Genomic DNA, 20,791 nt, shown 5'->3' on the forward strand with positions numbered 1-20,791 from the left:
GTAGTGACTGAGAGCTTGTTACTGGTGGCAACCAGCTATTCACGTTACTTCCGGATTACAGGACCTTAGCCACGCCCCAATAATTTGCTGACGAATAAGGAAGCATACCTAGGGTTCCTGCGCGGTGACGTTTTAATCGATTGATATGATTGGCTAAAGAGTCTATTGACGACTTATAGTTTTGGCACGTGATCCGGATACACTCGGAACTGTTGGAAGCCGGTAGCAACGGTAAATATGAATTACGGGTGCTCCCTAGTTACTGGGGGCAGTGAGAGGGTAATAGGGATGGGGGCAGTGAGAGACAGCTGGGCACTGGGAGTAGTGACTGAGAGCTTGTTACTGGTGGCAGTGAGACAGATGGGCACTGGGAGTAGTGACTGAGAGCTTGTTACTGGTGGCACTGAGAGACAGATGGGCACTGGGAGTAGTGACTGAGAGCTTGTTACTGGTGGCAGTGAGACAGCTGGGCACTGGGAGTAGGGACTGAGAGCTTGTTACTGGTGGCACTGAGAGACAGCTGGGAGTAGTGACTGAGAGCTTGTTACTGGTGGCACTGAGAGACAGCTGGGAGTAGGGACTGAGAGCTTGTTACTGGTGGCAGTGAGAGACAGTTGGGACTGGGAGTAGTGACTGAGAGCTTGTTACTGGTGGCACTGAGAGACAGCTGGGAGTAGTGACTGAGAGCTTGTTACTGGTGGCAGTGAGAGACAGCTGGGACTGGGAGTAGTGACTGAGAGCTTGTTACTGGTGGCAGTGAGAGACAGCTGGGAGTAGTGACTGAGAGCTTGTTACTGGTGACAGTGAGATACAGCTGGTCACTGGGAGTAGTGACTGAGAGCTTGTTACTGGTGGCAGTGAGAGACAGCTGGGAGTAGTGACTGATAGTTTGTTACTGGTGGCACTGAGAGACAGCTGGGAGTAGTGACTGAGAGCTTGTTACTGGTGGCACTGAGAGACCGCTGGGAGTAGTGACTGAGAGCTTGTTACTGGTGGCAGTGAGAGACAGCTGGGACTGGGAGTAGGGACTGAGAGCTTGTTACTGGTGGCACTGAGAGACCGCTGGGAGTAGTGACTGAGAGCTTGTTACTGGTGGCACTGAGAGACAGCTGGGAGTAGTGACTGAGAGCATGTTACTGGTGGCACTGAGAGACAGCTGGGAGTAGTGACTGAGAGCTTGTTACTGGTGGCACTGAGAGACAGCTGGGAGTAGTGACTGAGAGCTTGTTACTGGTGGCACTGAGAGACAGCTGGGAGTAGTGACTGAGAGCTTGTTACTGGTGGCAGTGAGAGACAGCTGGGAGTAGTGACTGAGAGCTTGTTACTGGTGGCACTGAGAGACAGCTGGGAGTAGTGACTGAGAGCTTGTTACTGGTGGCAGTGAGACAGCTGGGCACTGGGAGTAGTGACTGAGAGCTTGTTACTGGTGGCAGTGAGAGGCAGCTGGGACTGGGAGTAGTGACTGAGAGCTTGTTACTGGTGGCAGTGAGAGACAGCTGGGACTGGGAGTAGTGACTGAGAGCTTGTTACTGGTGGCAGTGAGAGGCAGCTGGGACTGGGAGTAGTGACTGAGAGCTTGTTACTGGTGGCAGTGAGAGGCAGCTGGGAGTAGTGACTGAGAGCTTGTTACTGGTGGCACTGAGAGACAGCTGGGAGTAGTGACTGAGAGCATGTTACTGGTGGCACTGAGAGACAGCTGGGAGTAGTGACTGAGAGCATGTTACTGGTGGCACTGAGAGACAGCTGGGAGTAGTGACTGAGAGCTTGTTACTGGTGGCAGTGAGAGACAGCTGGGCACTGGGAGTAGTGACTGAGAGCTTGTTACTGGTGGCAGTGAGACAGCTGGGCACTGGGAGTAGTGACTGAGAGCTTGTTACTGGTGGCAGTGAGAGGCAGCTGGGAGTAGTGACTGAGAGCTTGTTACTGGTGGCAGTGAGAGACAGCTGGGCACTGGGAGTAGTGACTGAGAGCTTGTTACTGGTGGCAGTGAGAGACAGCTGGGCACTGGGAGTAGTGACTGAGAGCTTGTTACTGGTGGCAGTGAGAGACAGCTGGATACTGGGAGTAGTGATTGAGAGCTTGTTACTGGTGGCACTGAGAGACAGCTGGGCACTGGGAGTAGTGACTGAGAGCTTGTTACTGGTGACAGTGAGAGGCAGCTGGGCACTGGGAGTAGGGACTGAGAGCATGTTACTGGTGACAGTGAGAGACAGCTGGGCACTGGGAGTACTGACAGCTTGTTACTGGTGACAGTGAGAGACAGCTGGGCACTGGGAGTAGTGACTGAGAGCTTGTTACTGGTGGCAGTGAGACAGCCGGGCACTGGGAGTACTGACTGAGAGCTTGTTACTGGTGGCACTGAGAGACAGCTGGGCACTGGGAGTACTGACAGCTTGTTACTAGTGACAGTGAGAGACAGCTGGGCACTGGGAGTAGTGACTGAGAGCTTGTTACTGGTGGCAGTGAGACAGCCGGGCACTGGGAGTACTGACTGACAGCTTGTTACTGGTGACAGTGAGAGACAGCTGGGCACTGGGAGTGGTGACTGAGAACTTGTTACTGGTGGCAGTGAGACAGCCGGGCACTGGGAGTACTGACTGACAGCTTGTTACTGGTGACAGTGAGAGACAGCTGGGCACTGGGAGTGGTGACTGAGAACTTGTTACTGGTGGCAGTGAGAGACAGCTGGGCACTGGGAGTAGTGACTGAGAGCGTGTTACTGGTGGCACTGAGAGACAGCTGGGCACTGGGAGTATTGACTGAGAGCGTGTTACTGGTGGCACTGAGAGACAGCTGGGCACTGGGAGTATTGACTGAGAGCGTGTTACTGGTGGCACTGAGAGACAGCTGGGCACTGGGAGTAGTGACTGAGAGCTTATTAGTGGTGGCACTGAGAGATAGCTGGGCACTGGGAGTAGTGACTGAGAGCTTGTTACTGGTGGTAGTGAAAGACATCAGGGCACTGGGAGTAGGGACTGAGAGCTTGTTACTGGTGGCAGTGAAAGACAGCTGGGAGTAGTGACTGAGAGCTTGTTACTGGTGGCACTGAGAGACAGCTGGGAGTAGTGACTGAGAGCATGTTACTGGTGGCACTGAGAGACAGCTGGGAGTAGTGACTGAGAGCTTGTTACTGGTGGCACTGAGAGACAGCTGGGCACTTGGAGTAGAGACTGAGAGCTTGTTACTGGTGGCACTGAGAGACAGCTGGGCACTGGGAGTAGTGACTGAGAGCTTATTAATGGTGGCACTGAGAGACAGCTGGGCACTGGGAGTAGTGACTGAGAGCTTGTTACTGGTGGCAGTGAGAGACAGCCCGGCTCTGGGAGTAGTGACTGAGAGCTTGTTACTGGTGGCAGTGAGAGACATCAGGGCACTGGGTTGCATTGGGAGAGGTATTAGTAGCAGAAATAGCAGGGTTGTTATGCCACTTTACAGTTGGGTCTCATCTGGAATATTGTGTACACTTCTGGAGACCATAACTCCAAAGGATATAAATAAACTAGAAATGGTCCAAGGGAGGGCTACTAAAATTCAGTGGAGAAAACTGAGTTTAGATCATTGGTTCTTTAAGGGACATGAAACCCTAATTCTTTCTTTCATGATGTCATTTTAAGCAACTTTCCAATTTACTTCTATTGTCTAATTTGCTTCATTCTCTTGATATCTTTTGTTGAAAAGCATATCTAGATAGACTCAGTAGCTGCTGATTGGTTGCAGCACATAGATGCCTTGTGTGATTGTCTCACCCATGTGCATTGCTATTTCTTTAACAAAGGATATCTAAAAATTTAAGCATATTACACAATATAAGTAAATTGGAAAGTTGCTTAAAATGACATGCTCTTTCTAAATCACGAAAGAAAAAAATGAGGGTTTCATCTCCCTTTAATTCCATTCCTGAAGACCGTCAACTGGTCAGATTTTCATATCATCTGAAGCAGAGCACAGGTGGAATAATCAGCTAATGGGTGAGAACTTGTTACTAACCATGGTTACTGATTAGCTAATTGTTTCACCTGTGCTCTAGTTCAGATATCATGAAAATCTGGCCTGTTGGGGGTCCTGATAACTGAAGTTAAATGTCCACTCAATCTGTAGAAATACATAATTAACAAGTGCATCATATGATTTTATTTTTTTTCCTGACAAAGTTATTTTTCTCTCCCATTTTCCGGCTCCCTGTATCATGTTACAAACATCAGCCAATCACAGACTAGTATACGTATACCCTGTGAGCTTGTGCACGTGCTCAGTAGGATCCTGTTCCCCCAAATAGTGTGGCTATAAAAACAAAATTTATGCTTACCTGATAAATTCCTTTCTCCTGTAGTGTAGTCAGTCCACGGGTCATCCATTACTTATGGGATTATAACTCCTCCCTAACAGGAAGTGCAAGAGGATCACCCAAGCAGAGCTGCTATATAGCTCCTCCCCTCTACGTCATACCCAGTCATTCGACCGAAACCAAACGAGAAAGGAGAAACTATAGGGTGCAGTGGTGACTGGAGTTTAATTTAAAATTTAGACCTGCCATAAAAAACAGGGCGGGCCGTGGACTGACTACACTACAGGAGAAAGGAATTTATCAGGTAAGCATAAATTTTGTTTTCTCCTGTTAAGTGTAGTCAGTCCACGGGTCATCCATTACTTATGGGATACCAATACCAAAGCTAAAAGTACACGGATGACGGGAGGGACAGGCAGGATCTTTACACGGAAGGAACCACTGCCTGAAGAACCTTTCTCCCAAAAACAGCCTCCGAAGAAGCAAAAGTGTCAAATTTGTAAAATTTTGAAAAAGTGTGAAGTGAAGACCAAGTTGCAGCCTTGCAAATCTGTTCAACAGAGGCCTCATTTTTAAAGGCCCAAGTGGAAGCCACAGCTCTAGTAGAATGAGCTGTAATTCTTTCAGGAGGCTGCTGTCCAGCAGTCTCATAGGCTAAACGTATTATGCTACGAAGCCAGAAAGAGAGAGAGGTAGCCGAAGCTTTTTGACCTCTCCTCTGTCCAGAATAAACGACAAACAGGGAAGAAGTTTGGCGAAAATCTTTAGTTGCCTGTAGATAAAATTTCAGGGCACGGACGACGTCCAGATTGTGCAGAAGTCGTTCCTTCTTTGAAGAAGGGTTAGGGCACAATGATGGAACAACAATCTCTTGATTGATATTCCTGTTAGTGACTACCTTAGGTAAGAACCCAGGTTTAGTACGCAGAACTACCTTGTCTGAATGAAAAATCAGATAAGGAGAATCACAATGTAAGGCCGATAACTCAGAGACTCTTCGAGCCGAGGAAATAGCCATTAAAAATAGAACTTTCCAAGATAACAGCTTGATATCAATGGAATGAAGGGGTTCAAACGGAACACCCTGTAAAACGTTAAGAACTAAGTTTAAGCTCCACGGAGGAGCAACAGTCTTAAACACAGGCTTAATCCTGGCCAAAGCCTGACAAAAAGCCTGAACGTCTGGAACTTCTGACAGACGTTTGTGTAAAAGGATGGACAGAGCTGAGATCTGTCCCTTTAAAGAACTAGCAGATAAACCCTTTTCTAAACCTTCTTGTAGAAAAGACAATATCCTAGGAATCCGAACCTTACTCCATGAGTAACTCTTGGATTCGCACCAATGTAAGTATTTACGCCATATTTTATATAAATCTTTCTGGTAACAGGTTTCCTAGCCTGTATTAAGGTATCAATTACTGACTCCGAAAATCCACGCTTTGATAAAATCAAGCGTTCAATCTCCATGCAGTCAGCTTCAGAGAAATTAGATTTTGATGCTTGAAAGGACCCTGAATCAGAAGGTCCTGTCTCAGAGGCAGAGACCAAGGTGGACAGGATGACATGTCCACTAGATCTGCATACCATGTCCTGCGTGGCCACGCAGGCGCTATTAGAATCACCGATGCTCTCTCCTGTTTGATCCTGGCAATCAATCGAGGAAGCATCGGGAAGGGTGGAAACACATAAGCCATGTTGAAGGCCCAAGGTGCTGTCAGAGCATCTATCAGAACCGCTCCCGGGTCCCTGGACCTGGACCCGTAACAAGGAAGCTTGGCGTTCTGGCGAGACGCCATGAGATCCAGATCTGGTTTGCCCCAACGCCGAAGTATTTGGGCAAAGACCTCCGGATGAAGTTCCCACTCCCCCGGATGAAAAGTCTGGCGACTTAGAAAATCCGCCTCCCAGTTCTCCACGCCTGGGATGTGGATCGCTGATAGGTGGCAAGAGTGAGACTCTGCCCAGTGAATTATCTTTGAGACTTCCATCATCGCTAGGGAACTCCTTGTCCCTCCCTGATGGTTGATGTAAGCCACAGTCGTGATGTTGTCCGACTGAAACCTGATGAACCTCAGAGTTGCTAACTGAGGCCAAGCTAGAAGGGCATTGAAAACTGCTCTTAATTCCAGAATGTTTATGGGAAGGAGACTCTCCTCCTGAGTCCATGATCCCTGAGTCTTCAGGGAATTCCAGACAGCGCCCCAACCTAGCAGGCTGGCGTCTGTTGTTACAATCGTCCAATCTAGCCTGCTGAAGGGCATCCCCTTGGACAGATGTGGCCGAGAGAGCCACCATAGAAGAGAATTTCTGGTCTCTTGATCCAGATTCAGCATAGGGGACAAATCTGAGTAATCCCCATTCCACTGACCTAGCATGCACAATTGCAGTGGTCTGAGATGCAGGCGTGCAAAGGGTACTATGTCCATTGCCGCTACCATTAAGCCGATTACCTCCATGCATTGAGCCACTGACGGGTGTGGAATGGAATGAAGGACACGGCACGCATTTAGGAGTTTTGTTAACCTGTCCTCTGTCAGGTAAATCTTCATTTCTACAGAATCTATAAGAGTCCCTAAAAAGGGAACTCTTGTGAGTGGCAAAAGAGAACTCTTTTCTACGTTCACCTTCCACCCATGTGACCTTAGAAATGCCAGTACTAACTCTGTATGAGACTTGGCAGTTTGGAAACTTGACGCTTGTATCAGAATGTCGTCTAGGTACGGAGCTACCGATATTCCTCGCGGTCTTAGTACAGCCAGAAGAGAACCCAGAACCTTTGTGAAGATTCTTGGAGCAGTAGCTAACCCGAAGGGAAGAGCTACAAACTGGTAATGCCTGCCCAGGAAGGCGAACCTTAGATACCGGTAATGATCTTTGTGAATCGGTATGTGAAGGTAGGCATCCTTTAAATCCACTGTGGTCATGTACTGACCTTTTTGGATCATGGGTAATATTGTCCGAATAGTTTCCATTTTGAACGATGGAACTCTTAGGAATTTGTTTAGAATCTTTAAATCCAAGATTGGTCTGAAGGTTCCCTCTTTTTTGGGAACCACAAACAGATTTGAGTAAAACCCTTGTCCGTGTTCCGACCGCGGAACCGGATGGATCACTCCCATTAGTAAAAGATCTTGTACACAGCGTAGAAACGCCTCTTTCTTTATCTGGTTTGTTGACAACCTTGAAAGATGAAATCTCCCTTTTGGGGGAGAAGCTTTGAAGTCCAGAAGATATCCCTGAGATATGATCTCTAACGCCCAGGGATCCTGGACATCTCTTGCCCAAGCCTGGGCGAAGAGAGAAAGTCTGCCCCCCACTAGATCCGCTTTCGGATAGGGGGCCCTCACTTCATGCTGTCTTAGGGGCAGCAGCAGGTTTTCTGGCCTGCTTGCCCTTGTTCCAGGTCTGGTTAGGCTTCCAGCCCTGTCTGCAGCGAGCAACGGTTCCTTCCTGTTTTGGAGCGGAGGAAGTTGATGCTGCTCCTGCCTTGAAGTTACGAAAGGCACGAAAATTAGACTGTCTAGCCCTTGGTTTGGCTCTGTCTTGAGGCAGGGCATGGCCCTTACCTCCAGTAATGTCAGCAATAATCTCTTTCAAACCGGGCCCGAATAGTGTCTGCCCCTTGAAAGGTATGTTAAGCAATTTAGATTTAGAAGTCACATCAGCTGACCATGATTTAAGCCACAGCGCTCTGCGCGCCTGAATGGCGAATCTGGAGTTCTTAGCCGTAAGTTTAGTTAAATGTACTACGGCATCCGAAATGAATGAATTAGCTAGCTTAAGGACTCTAAGCTTGTCAGTAATCTCATCCAGCGTAGCTGAACTAATGGTCTCTTCCAGAGACTCAAACCAGAATGCCGCCGCAGCCGTGACAGGCGCAATGCATGCAAGGGGTTGCAATATAAAACCTTGTTGAACAAACATTTTCTTAAGGTAACCCTCTAACTTTTTATCCATTGGATCTGAAAAGGCACAGCTATCCTCCACCGGGATAGTGGTACGCTTAGCTAAAGTAGAAACTGCTCCCTCCACCTTAGGGACCGTCTGCCATAAGTCCCGTGTGGTGGCGTGAGAAAGGCACACCGGGTCTTTCCCACTCCTTGTTAACAATTTCTATAAGTCTTTTAGGTATAGGAAAAACGTCAGTACACGTTGGTACCGCAAAATATTTATCCAACCTACATATTTTCTCTGGGATTGCAACCGTGTTACAATCATTCAGAGCCGCTAACACCTCCCCTAGTAACACGCGGAGGTTCTCAAGCTTAAATTTAAAATTTGAAATGTCTGAATCCAGTTTATTTGGATCAGATCCGTCACCCACAGAATGAAGCTCTCCGTCTTCATGTTCTGCAAATTGTGTTGCAGTATCAGACATGGCCCTAGTATTATCAGCGCACTCTGTTCTCACCCCAGAGTGGTCTCGTTTACCCCTAAGTTCTGGCAATTTAGATAAAACTTCAGTCATAACATTAGCCATGTCTTGCAAGGTGATTTGTAATGGCCGCCCTGATGTACTTGGCGTTACAATATCACGCACCTCCTGAGCGGGAGATGCAGGTACTGACACGTGAGGCAAGTTAATCGGCATAACTTCCCCCTCGTTGTCTGGTGAATTTTTCTTAACATGTACAGATTGGCTTTTATTTAAAGTAGCATCAATGCAATTAGTACATAAATTTCTATTGGGCTCCACATTGGCCTTTGAACATATTTCACAAAGAGATTCCTCTGTGTCAGACATGTTTAAACAAACTAGCAATTAGACTAGCAAGCTTGGAAAATACTTTTCAAATGAATTTACAAGCAATATAAAAAACGTCACTGTGCCTTTAAGAAGCACACAAAAACTGTCACAGTTGAGATAACAATGAACCGGATTAGTTATATCAATCAATTTTTCACATGAAATGCATTAATTTAGCAAAGGATTGCACCCATTAGCAAATGGATTATTAACCCCTTAATACCAAAAAAAACGGATAACAATAAAAATATATACGTTTTTATCACAGTCAAAGCACAGTCTCACAGGTCTGCTGTGAGTGATTACCTCCCTCAAACTAGTTTTGGAGACCCCTGAGCTCTGTAGAGACGTCCTGGATCATGCAGGGAGAATAAGGCAGACTGTGACTGAATTTCTAATGCGTAGTAAAAGCGCCAAAATAAGCCCCTCCCACTCATAATACAACAGTGGGGAAGCTCAGTAAACTGATTTTATTCAAAACAAACGACAGCCAAGTGGAAAATAATGCCCATAAAATTTTTCACCAAGTACCTCAGAGAGAAAAACGATTAACCTGCCAGTAAACGTTTTAAATATAAGTATATGAAATGATATTAAAAGCCTGTTGCTAGTCGCTTTCACTGCAGAAAGGCTATAAGTTATATGTATACAGTATTTTCTTAGTGAAGTGCCATTCCCCAGAAATACTTTAGTGCCAACATACATACATATCAGCCTGATACCAGTTGCTACTACTGCATTTAAGGCTGTACTTACATTATATCGGTATTAGCAGTATTTTCTCAGTCAATTCCATTCCTTAGAAAATAATATACTGCAACATACCTCTTTGCAGGTGAACCCTGCCCGCTGTCCCCTGTTCTGAAGTTACCTCGCTCCTCAGAATGGCCGAGAACAGCAAATGGATCTTAGTTACGTCCGCTAAGATCATACACAAACTCAGGTAGATTCTTCTTCTAATACTGCCTGAGAAAAAAACAACACACTCCGGTGCCGTTTAAAACAACAAACTTTTGATTGAAGAAATAAAAACTAAGTTTAATAACCACAGTCCTCTCACACATCCTATCTATTAGTTAGGTGCAAGAGAATGACTGGGTATGACGTAGAGGGGAGGAGCTATATAGCAGCTCTGCTTGGTTGATCCTCTTGCACTTCCTGTTAGGGAGGAGTTATAATCCCATAAGTAATGGATGACCCGTGGACTGACTACACTTAACAGGAGAAAGATTGTGCAAAAGTTGATAATGGAAGTTAATTGGAAGATGTCTTAACACTGCATGCTCTATCTGAATCATAAAAGTTTATTTTACCTTGAGTGTCGGTTTAAGAAGACCTGGTCAGGAGGGTGATCACATTACTAGGGCATAATAGATGTGGAGAGGAAATTACTGGGTTGTGGGAAGGTTATAACTACGGGGTGTGGGAAACAGATGACTGGGTGATGGGGTTGCAGAGAAATTACTAAGGGATGAATATTTTAACCCCTTAATGACCGAGGACGTGCAGGGTACGTCCTCAAAAAAAAGGCAGTTAACGCCTGAGGACGTACCCTGCACGTCCTCGGTGTGGAAAGCAGCTGGAAGCGATCCTGCTCGCTTCCAGCTGCTTTCCGGTTATTGCAGTGATGCCTCAATATGGAGGCATCCTGCAATAACCATGTATGGCCATCCGATGCAGAGAGAGCCACTCTGTGGCCCTCTCTGCACCGGAGATCGGTGGCTTCCTTCGTTGGTGGGTGGGAGCAGCACCGGGAGGCGGGTGGCGGCCATCGATGGCCCTGGAGATGTGCAGGGGGGCGGGATCGTGGGCGGGGATGCCCGGGGGCGCGCGCATGCACGATATGGAGGGGGCGGGCGCGTGCACGGGGAGGGAGCGGGTGGGAACGCTGCACTACGGAAAATAGGATTAATAATAGGATAGGTAATCAGGTATTAATGTTAATAAAATTTAAAAAAAAAACTAAATCAGGGGGTGTTGGGTTGGTATGTGGGAGGTAAGCTACACTACAGAAAAAAAAAACTGTGAAAAAAACCCCCAGAAAACATTTTTTTCTGCAAACTGGGTACTGGCAGATAGCTGCCAGTACCCAAGATGGCCCCCAAAACGTCAGAGGGGGACGGTTAGAGAGGTGTTTGGGGGGGGATCAGGGAGGTTGGGGGATAAGGGGAATACTACACAGCAGCATATGTAAATATGCTATACAATTTTAAAAAAACAACAACAAAGATTCCCTTTATTTTTGTACTGGCAGACTTTCTGCCAGTACTTAAGATGACGGGGACAATTGTGAGGTGGGGGAGGGAAGGGAGCTTTTTGGGAGGGATCAGGGTGTGTGATGTGTCAGATGGGAGGCTGATCTCTACACTAAAGCTAAAATTAACCCTGCAAGCTCCCTACAAGCTACCTAATTAACCCCTTCACTGCTAGACATAATACACGTGTGATGCGCAGCGGCATTTAGCGGCCTTCTAATTACCAAAAAGCAATGCCAAAGACATATATGTCTGCTATTTCTGAACAAAGGGGATCCCAGAGAAGCATTTACAGCCATTTGTGCCATAATTGCACAAGCTGCTTGTAAATGATTTCAGTGAGAAACCTAAAATTGTGAAAAATATTACGTTTTTTTTAATTTGATCGCATCTGGCGGTGAAATGGTGGCATGAAATATACCAAAATGGGCCTAGATCAATACTTTGGGTTGTCTACTACACTACATTAAAGCTAAAATTAACCCTAGAAGCTCCCTACATGCTCCCTAATTAACCCCTTCACTGCTGGGCATAATACACGTGTGGTGCGCAGTGGCATTTAGCGCCCTTCTAATTACCAAAAAGTAACAACAAAAGCCATACATGTCTGCTATTTCTGAACAAAGGGGATCCCAGAGAAGAATTTACAACCATTTATGCCATAATTGCACAAGCTGCTTGTAAATAATTTCAGTGAGAAACCTAAAGTTTGTGAACAAAATTGTGAAAAAGTGAACAATTTTTTTTATTTGATTGTATTTGGCGGTGAAATGGTGGCATGAAATATACCAAAATGGGCCTAGATCAATACTTTGGGGTGTCTTCTAAAAAAAAATATATACATGTCAAGTGATATTCAGGGATTCCTGAAAGATATCAGTGTTCCAATGTAACTAGCGCTAATTTTGAAAAAAAGGGGTTTGGAAATAGCAAACTGCTACTTGTATTTATGGCCCTATAACTTGCAAAAAAAGCAAAGAACATGTAAACATTGGGTATTTCTTAACTCAGGACAAAATTTATAAAGTATTTAGCATGGGTGTTTTTTGGTGGTTGTAGATGTGTAACAGATTTTGGGGGTCAAAGTTAGAAAAAGTGTGTTTTTTTCCATTTTTTTCTCATATTATATAATTTTTTTTATAGTTAATTATAAGATATGATGAAAATAATGGTATCTTTAGAAAGTCCACTTAATGGCGAGAAAAACGGTATATAATATGTGTGGGTACAGTAAATGAGTAAGAGGAGAATTACAGCTAAACACAAACACCGCAGAAATGTAAAAATAGCCTTGGTCCCAAACGGACAGAAAATGGAAAAGTGCTGCGGTCATTAAGGGGTTAAAGACGATCTCTAGGGAAAGCACAGAGTGGATTGGAGATAAAATGGTGATATAACAAATGTGATTCTGGGATCAGTAGGGGTTGTACAGCAGAAGTCATTGTAAAGGTCTATTTAACTTTAATAATAAAGAGTTGTGCTTAGAGGAATATGGCTGCACCTCACTGACGAGACCCACAGAAGGCTGAAACGATCGTCTGGGGTTATCATGTTCCTTGTTCAGAGGAGAATCGCCTGCTATTTCTGGGCTGGACTGACATTATTCGGCAGGATCAGACTGATTTACTTCAGGAAAGTTCTCCTCTGTGAAAAGCACAACTGGGCCAAAAGAGGCTGCTCGTTCCTGAAAGAGCGCTTCTCTCTTTGTATGGATAAAGAGTTGGGGGTCATTCGAGGATGCTGAACAAATGTGCTTTTGAGGACCAGGTTGGTGGGGTTTAGCTTCAGGATGGGCTGGGTTATTGCTATACACGTGCTATGCATAATATTAGTGATGTGAGGTCATATAATCACCTGCTTTACTCTGCAATTTATCTTTTTCTTTCTCTTTGCCAGGTCTCGTTGCCCCTTTTCACCCCTCACAATGGCAGGCGACATTACAGAGACGGGGGAACTGTACTCTCCATTTGTAAGTACACACAGTAGTCAGCTGCTCCAGCTTTGATTTGCAGTGTTCTCCCCAGGACTTTTTTAATGGGTGCACCACCCGGCTGATTTTACTGACCACCCAGCTAAAAGTGTGCCAAAAATAAGCTAAAATTAGATAAAATTGAAAATTTTCAATTTTTATTGCGTAAATTATCATTAAATACATTTGTTAAACTATGCAATTAATTTGTACTTTAAATAGAAGACAATTTTATAATAATTGAAAGTATTGCACTGTCCCCATCCGGCTAATTTATAATTAATTAATTCTACTGTGGAGAAAACTGAATTGTACACCTTTTTGTCTTTATTATTGCTTATCAGTTGAACATTTACAGCAGAGTATGCTTTAAAGGGACAGTATACACCAATTTCCATATAACTACATGTAATAGACACTACTATAAAGAAGAATATGCACAGATACTGATATAAAAATCAAGTATAAACCTTTTACAAACTTACAAGCTCCCAATTTATCACTGTTGATGAGGTTAGGCTGGGACACCCAGTGAAAGGGGCTGGAAAAAGCAGGAACGAGCAGACACTCCCCTCTCCCCTGCATATGAAAAGACCAATTACAGGAATCTGTAGATATCAGTATTCTCCTAAAACTTTAGGGCTTGGTTAGGAGTCTAAAAATCAGCACAATGTTATTTAAAAATAAGCAAAACTATACATTTTTACAAAAACAGTCCCAGATAGGCTATTGTTAGGCGTTATCTTCTAACCGGGGGTATCGCTTGACACTTGGCATAATTCTAAACCTTCACCTGGAACTGAATGTGTTACTTGGCGAGATCTCGGGAAACAGCATTTAGACTTGCAGCAAGTAAAGTCTAATCACTGTTCTGTTTATTATAAGGCATCACAGACTTTTATAGAAAATGGTTACAGAATATGTGGTTAAAAAATGACATAATTATAATCACACCATTTCAGACAGTATGCTTAGAACAAAGAACTTTGTTAAAAATAAGGATTAAAAAGGATTTGTACTGAGAAACAAACCGTTTTAGATAACGGTGTATCTGGGCGCATTGCCAGGACATAGCAAGGCCATCGGACAAATTATTGAGATAACGTGTTCAGCTTCATATATTTTTTCACAGCACAATAACTACCTTATAATGAAATATAATGAACTCATCTTGAAATGAAGTCTAAAACAAAATGTATTACTGGGGATAAAATGGCGTCATTATAGTTTTATATTCTTACAGCTATATAAAATGGATAATCTAAAAAACATTAATGCAAAGAAAAATCTAGTGTGCAATGTCCCTTTAAGTGATAGAACTACCATACGAAGAACCAGGGAAATAATCATATTTTTAGTCCTGGCTACACTCAATATATTACTATCACCTGCTGTCAGAAGACGGTTTTACTGCGTTCCAGCACTATGTCTATCTATCATTCCTGCCTGTGCTAATTATAGTAATTCGTAATCTAAATGTAATTAACAGGCTGTATCTATTATTGTATAATTCCCTATTGTATGTTAATCCTGAAATTTCTATGTTAAAGGGATATGTTAAAGGGATATTCCAGCCAAAATCGGAAACCACATGGGTGCATTTCAGTATTGAACAGAAGCAATTTTGTAATATATATGAACTAGTCCTAAAGCCCGTGTACACGGGCCATTTTTTGCAGTACAGCGTCTCTCTCTCTCTCTCTTTGTCTCTCTCTCTCTCTTTGTCTCGCGCGCTCTCTGTCTCGCGCGCTCTCTGTCTCGCGCGCTCTCTGTCTGTCTATCCCCCCTCTTTAGAGCTCTGTCTCTTAGTAGCCGGCCACGCCCACTCTGCACCCACCCGACCACGCCCACTCCACCACACGACGCCAGGTTAGTTGGAAGGCCAGGTGTGTTTGTCCTTGCGCGCAGTCTCTACTGCGCATGACAGCTTCCGGCAAACACACTTGGCCTTTTATTTTTTAGGATTAGCAAAAATGCTTCTAATAAAAGCTATAGCTGTTTCAAAAGTGTATTTACGTATGCACAGTGCACCAGCCTTTTAAACACAGCACTTGCTCAGAGAGCCTAAAGTGCTAGTACCATCTGGTAATGACTCATTTTGTTAATTGCTGACATGCTACAAGCCCCACTGGTGCTCTGAGCAGCTGCATTATTTAACATGTTGGTGCAGTGACAATATCTAGCTATGCTTCACATGCACGTGCAGAGAAAAATGTTAACACTAAAACGTTGATAGATTTTACTAGAAGCATTTTTGCAAATATGTTTCTATTCAAAGATGTAATAAATTGTTGTGCATTTAAATTTGGACTGGAATGTCCCTTTAATCCAGCAGTGTAGGTCACATTCCATTTGAATAAGCTCTGTCTGTTTCATACGTATGCTGCTTGTGTGTAAGCTGAAGAACGGATCTATTAAACATGATCACTTCTCATTCAGACTAAACCGCACATTTCTGTTTGTGCTGAAGCGACTGTGCACAAGGGAGTGCTGATACAGGCAGTGTCTTGTCTGATTAAAGGTTATGATTGTGTGTAACTAGAGGAAACTACAGTTGCCCAACTCCCAGTTCCACATTCTCTCACGTGCTTAAAAGTGGCTGATAAACCCATCTGGCATGCAAGAGGTTACATGCTATTTAAAGGGACATTAGGCTGATAGCACAGATTGGCAATTAAAGGGACAGTACACTGTAAAAATGTTTTTCCATTAATGTATTTTAAATGACTTGTAATACCAACTGCAGAGTATAAAATATTTGAGAAATTCCATTTTCATCCTTATATGTGTATATGAAGTAGCTGATTTTGTGCTTTGAAACCATAGCCTATTACAATGGGTTGAACTTAAAGGTGATATCAGATCTCATTATGTTCTAGGTTTGTGTAAACAGACTTGCTTCCTTATCTTTTATTTGGCTGGAACACCAAAGCTCAATACATAGAGAGAACAATGGAAAATGATCATTTTATTACTTAACTATCCTGCACCCCACTGAGAGTGTAATCTCTTCTGCTGGCTGTGTATACTTAGGCTATTCAATAGCCTATACTCCAGTATTCATTTGTTCAGTGTAGGTGGCGATACCACAGGCTAAATCAGCTATTCCAAATGCTGAAATAGGAGTAAAGGAGCTACTTGTAACCAAATTAATACACTCTAGCATGTTCAAAGGATCGTTGGGAATAATTTAAAGGGGAGAAAATATTTGGGTGAACTGTCCCTTTAAGCACTGTATTGTAAAACCTATATTTTAAACTAATTTAAAGAGACAATAAACCCAAATATTTTTCTTTAGTGGTTCAGATAGAGCAGCAATTTTAAGCAACTTTTTTATTTACTCCTAGTATTCGTTCTCTTGCTATCTTGATTTAAAAAGCTTAGGAGCTGGCCCATTTTTGGTTCTGAACCTGGGTTACAATTGCTTATTTGTAAGCCAAGTGTATGTGTGTATGTATATGTATATATATATATATATATATATATATATATATATATATATATATATATATATATATATATATATATATATATATATACACACACACACAGGGCCGCCACTAGAAATTTTGGGGCCCCTGACTTAACCATTGATCAGGACCCCCCCCCCCATTGACATGTGCAATTTTTGACCAAGTGACTAAAACAAATATGCACTTTATTTTTAAGTGAAGTCAGACTTGGAAATGTTGTAAAGGTAGTAACACACTCACACATAAGGATTCACATATAGACACTCTAGCAGACACACAAAGAAACACACAAACAACAGCATGCAGTGGCTGAAAGGAAGGGCCCTGAACTGCCTAAACAATAATTTAAATGTTAAATGGTGGATTGGTGACTTCCAGAAAGGTCTCATTAGTCTCAAAGTCTGTAGAAAGATGTGAATAATCAATAGTAAGGTCAAAATGTCCTAAAAAGGAACAGACAATGGACACACATACACACACTCACACTCACACACACTCACACACTCAAGCACAAACTTGCACATACACCCAAGGAAACACCGACAAAGACACCCACAGAAAACACACAAAGACACCCACATAAAACACACAAAGACATACACACACCCTCACAGAGACATCCACAGAAAAAGCACAAAGACACACACACATCCACAGAAAAAGCACAAAGACACACACACCCAAACACATCCACAGAAAAAGCACAAAGACACACACAGACATCCACAGAAAATGCACAGACATACACACCCACCCTCACAGAGAGACCCACAGAAATAAAATAAATACACACTCATAGAGACACAAACAATAGCACAAAGACATAAACACAGACACCCACAGAAACACTCATAGGAGGTAAAATGTCTGCACATTGCATCCCTTAAATCAACAGTGTGTGATATGCATGGTAAAAACAAAAAACGCACAAAGACACACACACATAGAGAGACACCCACATAAAACACACAAAGACATACATACACACATACACACACACACACACACACACACACCCTCACTAAGACATCCACAGAAAACACACAGACATACACACACACACACACACTCTCGCAGAGACACCCACAGAAAATGCACAGACATACACAAACCCTCACAGAGACATCCACAGAAAAAGCACAAAGACACACACACACACACACACAGACATCCACAGAAAATGCACAAAGACATACACACCCACCCTCACAGAGAGACCCACAGAAATAAAATAAATACACACTCATAGAGACACAAACAAAAGCACAAAGACATAAACGCAGACACCCACAGAAACACTCATAGGAGGTAACATGTCTGCACATTGAATCCCTTAAATCAACAGTTTGTGATATGCATGATAAAAAAAAATTCAGAAATTAAGAGATCACTTTTTAAAGAATCATATTTGTAAATGTACAAACAAAAATAATTCTGTGAATTCAAAATTGTACATTAATGATCTGGGTAGATGGCTATATGAAGAAAAGGACTTTTGAAAGGTTGACATATGTTTGTTTTTCCCCATTTTCCTCAATCAAGAGCACCACTTCAAATATGGTGTACAAATGTTCCCATCTGTCGGCTGTACTTATGGATTTTGAAAATGCTGTACTCCTATATGGTCTTGGTGAAACCATAAGCTGTGGTACTCAGTCTCATACCATTAGATCTGGTTAAATGCAGGATTTAGGCGTGTTTGTATGTATTTCAAAATGAAGTCAGCTGTAGTGTAAACTGAACAGTGTTAATTTAACCTGTCTCATTTCAAACACTGAGCAATCTTAGTCTGAGAGTATAACATTTTATGCAGATGTAAAAATCTTAGATAAAACGCCTCCTTGCATTTGGAAAGTCCTTGCATAAAGGGGCAGTAAGCTGGAATGTAATTAAAAGATATATATATATATATATATATATATATATATATATATATATATATATATATATATATTATAATATAAAAACAACTCGTTTCTGCCAAAAGGGCACCTACCATTTATGTATTGAGGAGGTAACATTTCTGCTTTAAATATATTATTTCTACAGCATTGTCAAATAATCATAAATACACTGCTGCATGTTGCTTAAAAAAATGTGTTTTTATGGACCCCTGGCCCACCATACAACTACTACCACACTGAAATTACAATCCAAAATTGCACAAAGAAAAAAATTTTTACTAATGGCTAGATTACGAGTTTTGCGGTAAGAGCTGTTTGATAATAACTTTAAGTTATTGCAACGCTAACTTCCCTACCAGGTATATAAAAACCTGTAATACAAAGTTTTTATAAACCTGGTATTACAGGTTTATAAAAACCCGGCGTTAGCAGGCAAGAAGTGAGCGTAAAGAAAAATTGAGCTCCATACTGCATTCCAATACCAGCGCTGCTGAAAGCTGCGATGAGCTGGTTTTACGTGCTTGTGCACGATTTCCCCATAGACATCAATGGGGAGAGCCGGCTGAAAAAAAGTCTAACACCTGCAATAAATCAGCGTAAAGCTCCGTAACGGAGTCCCATTGATTCCTATGGGAAACTAAATTTATGTTTACACCTAACACCCTAACATGAACCCTGAGTCTAAACACCCCTAATCTTACACTTATTAACCCCTAATATGCCGCACCCGACATCGCCAACACCTACATTATACTTATGAACCCCTAATATGCCGCTCCGGACATTGACGACACTATAATAAACATATTAACCCCTAAACCACCGCACTCCTGCATCACAAACACTAGTTAAATATTATTAACCCCTAATCTGCCATCCCCAACATCGCCGCCACTATACTAAATTTATTAACCCCTAAACCTAAGTCTAACCCTAACACCCCCTAACTTAAATATAATTAAAATAAATCTAAATAAAATCTACTATCATTACCTAAATAATTCCTATTTAAAACTAAATACTTACCTATAAAATAAACCCTAAGCTAGCTACAATATAACTAATAGTTACGTTGTAGCTAGCTTAGGTTTTATTTTTATTTCACAGGCAAGTTTGTATTTATTTTAACTAGGTAGAACTACCTAGCTAAAATAAATACAAATTTACCTGTAAAATAAAACCTAACCTGTCTTACATTAACACCTAACCTTACACTACAATTAAATAAATTACATAAATTAACTAAATTACAAAAAAAAAACACACTAAATTACACAAAATAAAAAAAAATATCAGATATTTAAACTAATTACACCTTATCTAATAGCCCTATCAAAATAAAAAAAATAAAAACCCTAGCCTAAACTAAACTACCATTAGCCCTTAAAAAGGCCTTTTGCGGGGCATTGCCCCAAAGAAATCGGCCCTTTTACTTGTAAAAAAAATAAAATACAAACAACCCCCCAACAGTAAAACCCACCACCCACACAACCAACCCCCCCAAATAAAATCCTAGCTAAAAAAACCTATGCTCCCCATTGCCCTGAAAAGGACATTTGTATGGGCATTGCCGTTAAAAGGGCATTTATCTCTTTTTAGCTCTTTTTTCCTTGCCCAAACCTTAATCTAAAAATAAAACCCACCCAATAAACCCTTAAAAAAACCTAACACTAACCCCCGAAGATCCACTTACAGTTTTGAAGACCCGACATCCATCCTCAACGAAGCCGGGAGAAGTCTTCATCCAAGCCGGCAGAAGTGGTCCTCCTAATGGGCAGAAGTCTTCATCCAGACGGCATCTTCAATCTTCATCCATCCGGCGCGGAGTGGCTCCATCTTGGATGACGTCACTTAAAGGAACCTTCATTCTGGAAGAGTCGTCGTAAGAAGAGGATGCTCCGCGCCGGATGTCTTGAAGATGGAGCGGCTCCTCGCCGGATGGATGAAGACTTCTGCCCGTCTGGAGGATCACTTCTGCCGGCTTGGATGAAGACTTCTCCCGGCTTCGTTGAGGATTTATATCCGGTCTTCAAAACTGTAAGTGGATCCTCGGGGGTTAGTGTTAGTTTTTTTTTTTTTAAGGGTTTATTGGGTGGGTTTTATTTTTAGATTGGGGTTTGGGCAAGGAAAAAGAACTAAATGCCCTTTTAAGGGCAAT

General features: G+C 42.7%; 1 protein-coding gene across 1 annotated transcript in view; it reads left to right on the forward strand.

Moving 5' to 3' along the window:
• TMEM104 (transmembrane protein 104) overlaps positions 1–20,791 on the forward strand; it is a 66,775-nt gene continuing 45,984 nt past the window's right edge. The window contains exons 1-2 of the mRNA XM_053708874.1: positions 1–231; positions 13,184–13,256. Of these exons, the coding sequence (XP_053564849.1) occupies positions 13,212–13,256 (45 nt within the window). The 5' untranslated portion in view covers positions 1–231; positions 13,184–13,211. The remainder of the gene's footprint in view (positions 232–13,183; positions 13,257–20,791) is intronic.

This window comes from Bombina bombina, chromosome 1, assembly GCF_027579735.1.
Source record: "Bombina bombina isolate aBomBom1 chromosome 1, aBomBom1.pri, whole genome shotgun sequence".
Lineage (NCBI taxonomy): Eukaryota > Metazoa > Chordata > Amphibia > Anura > Bombinatoridae > Bombina > Bombina bombina.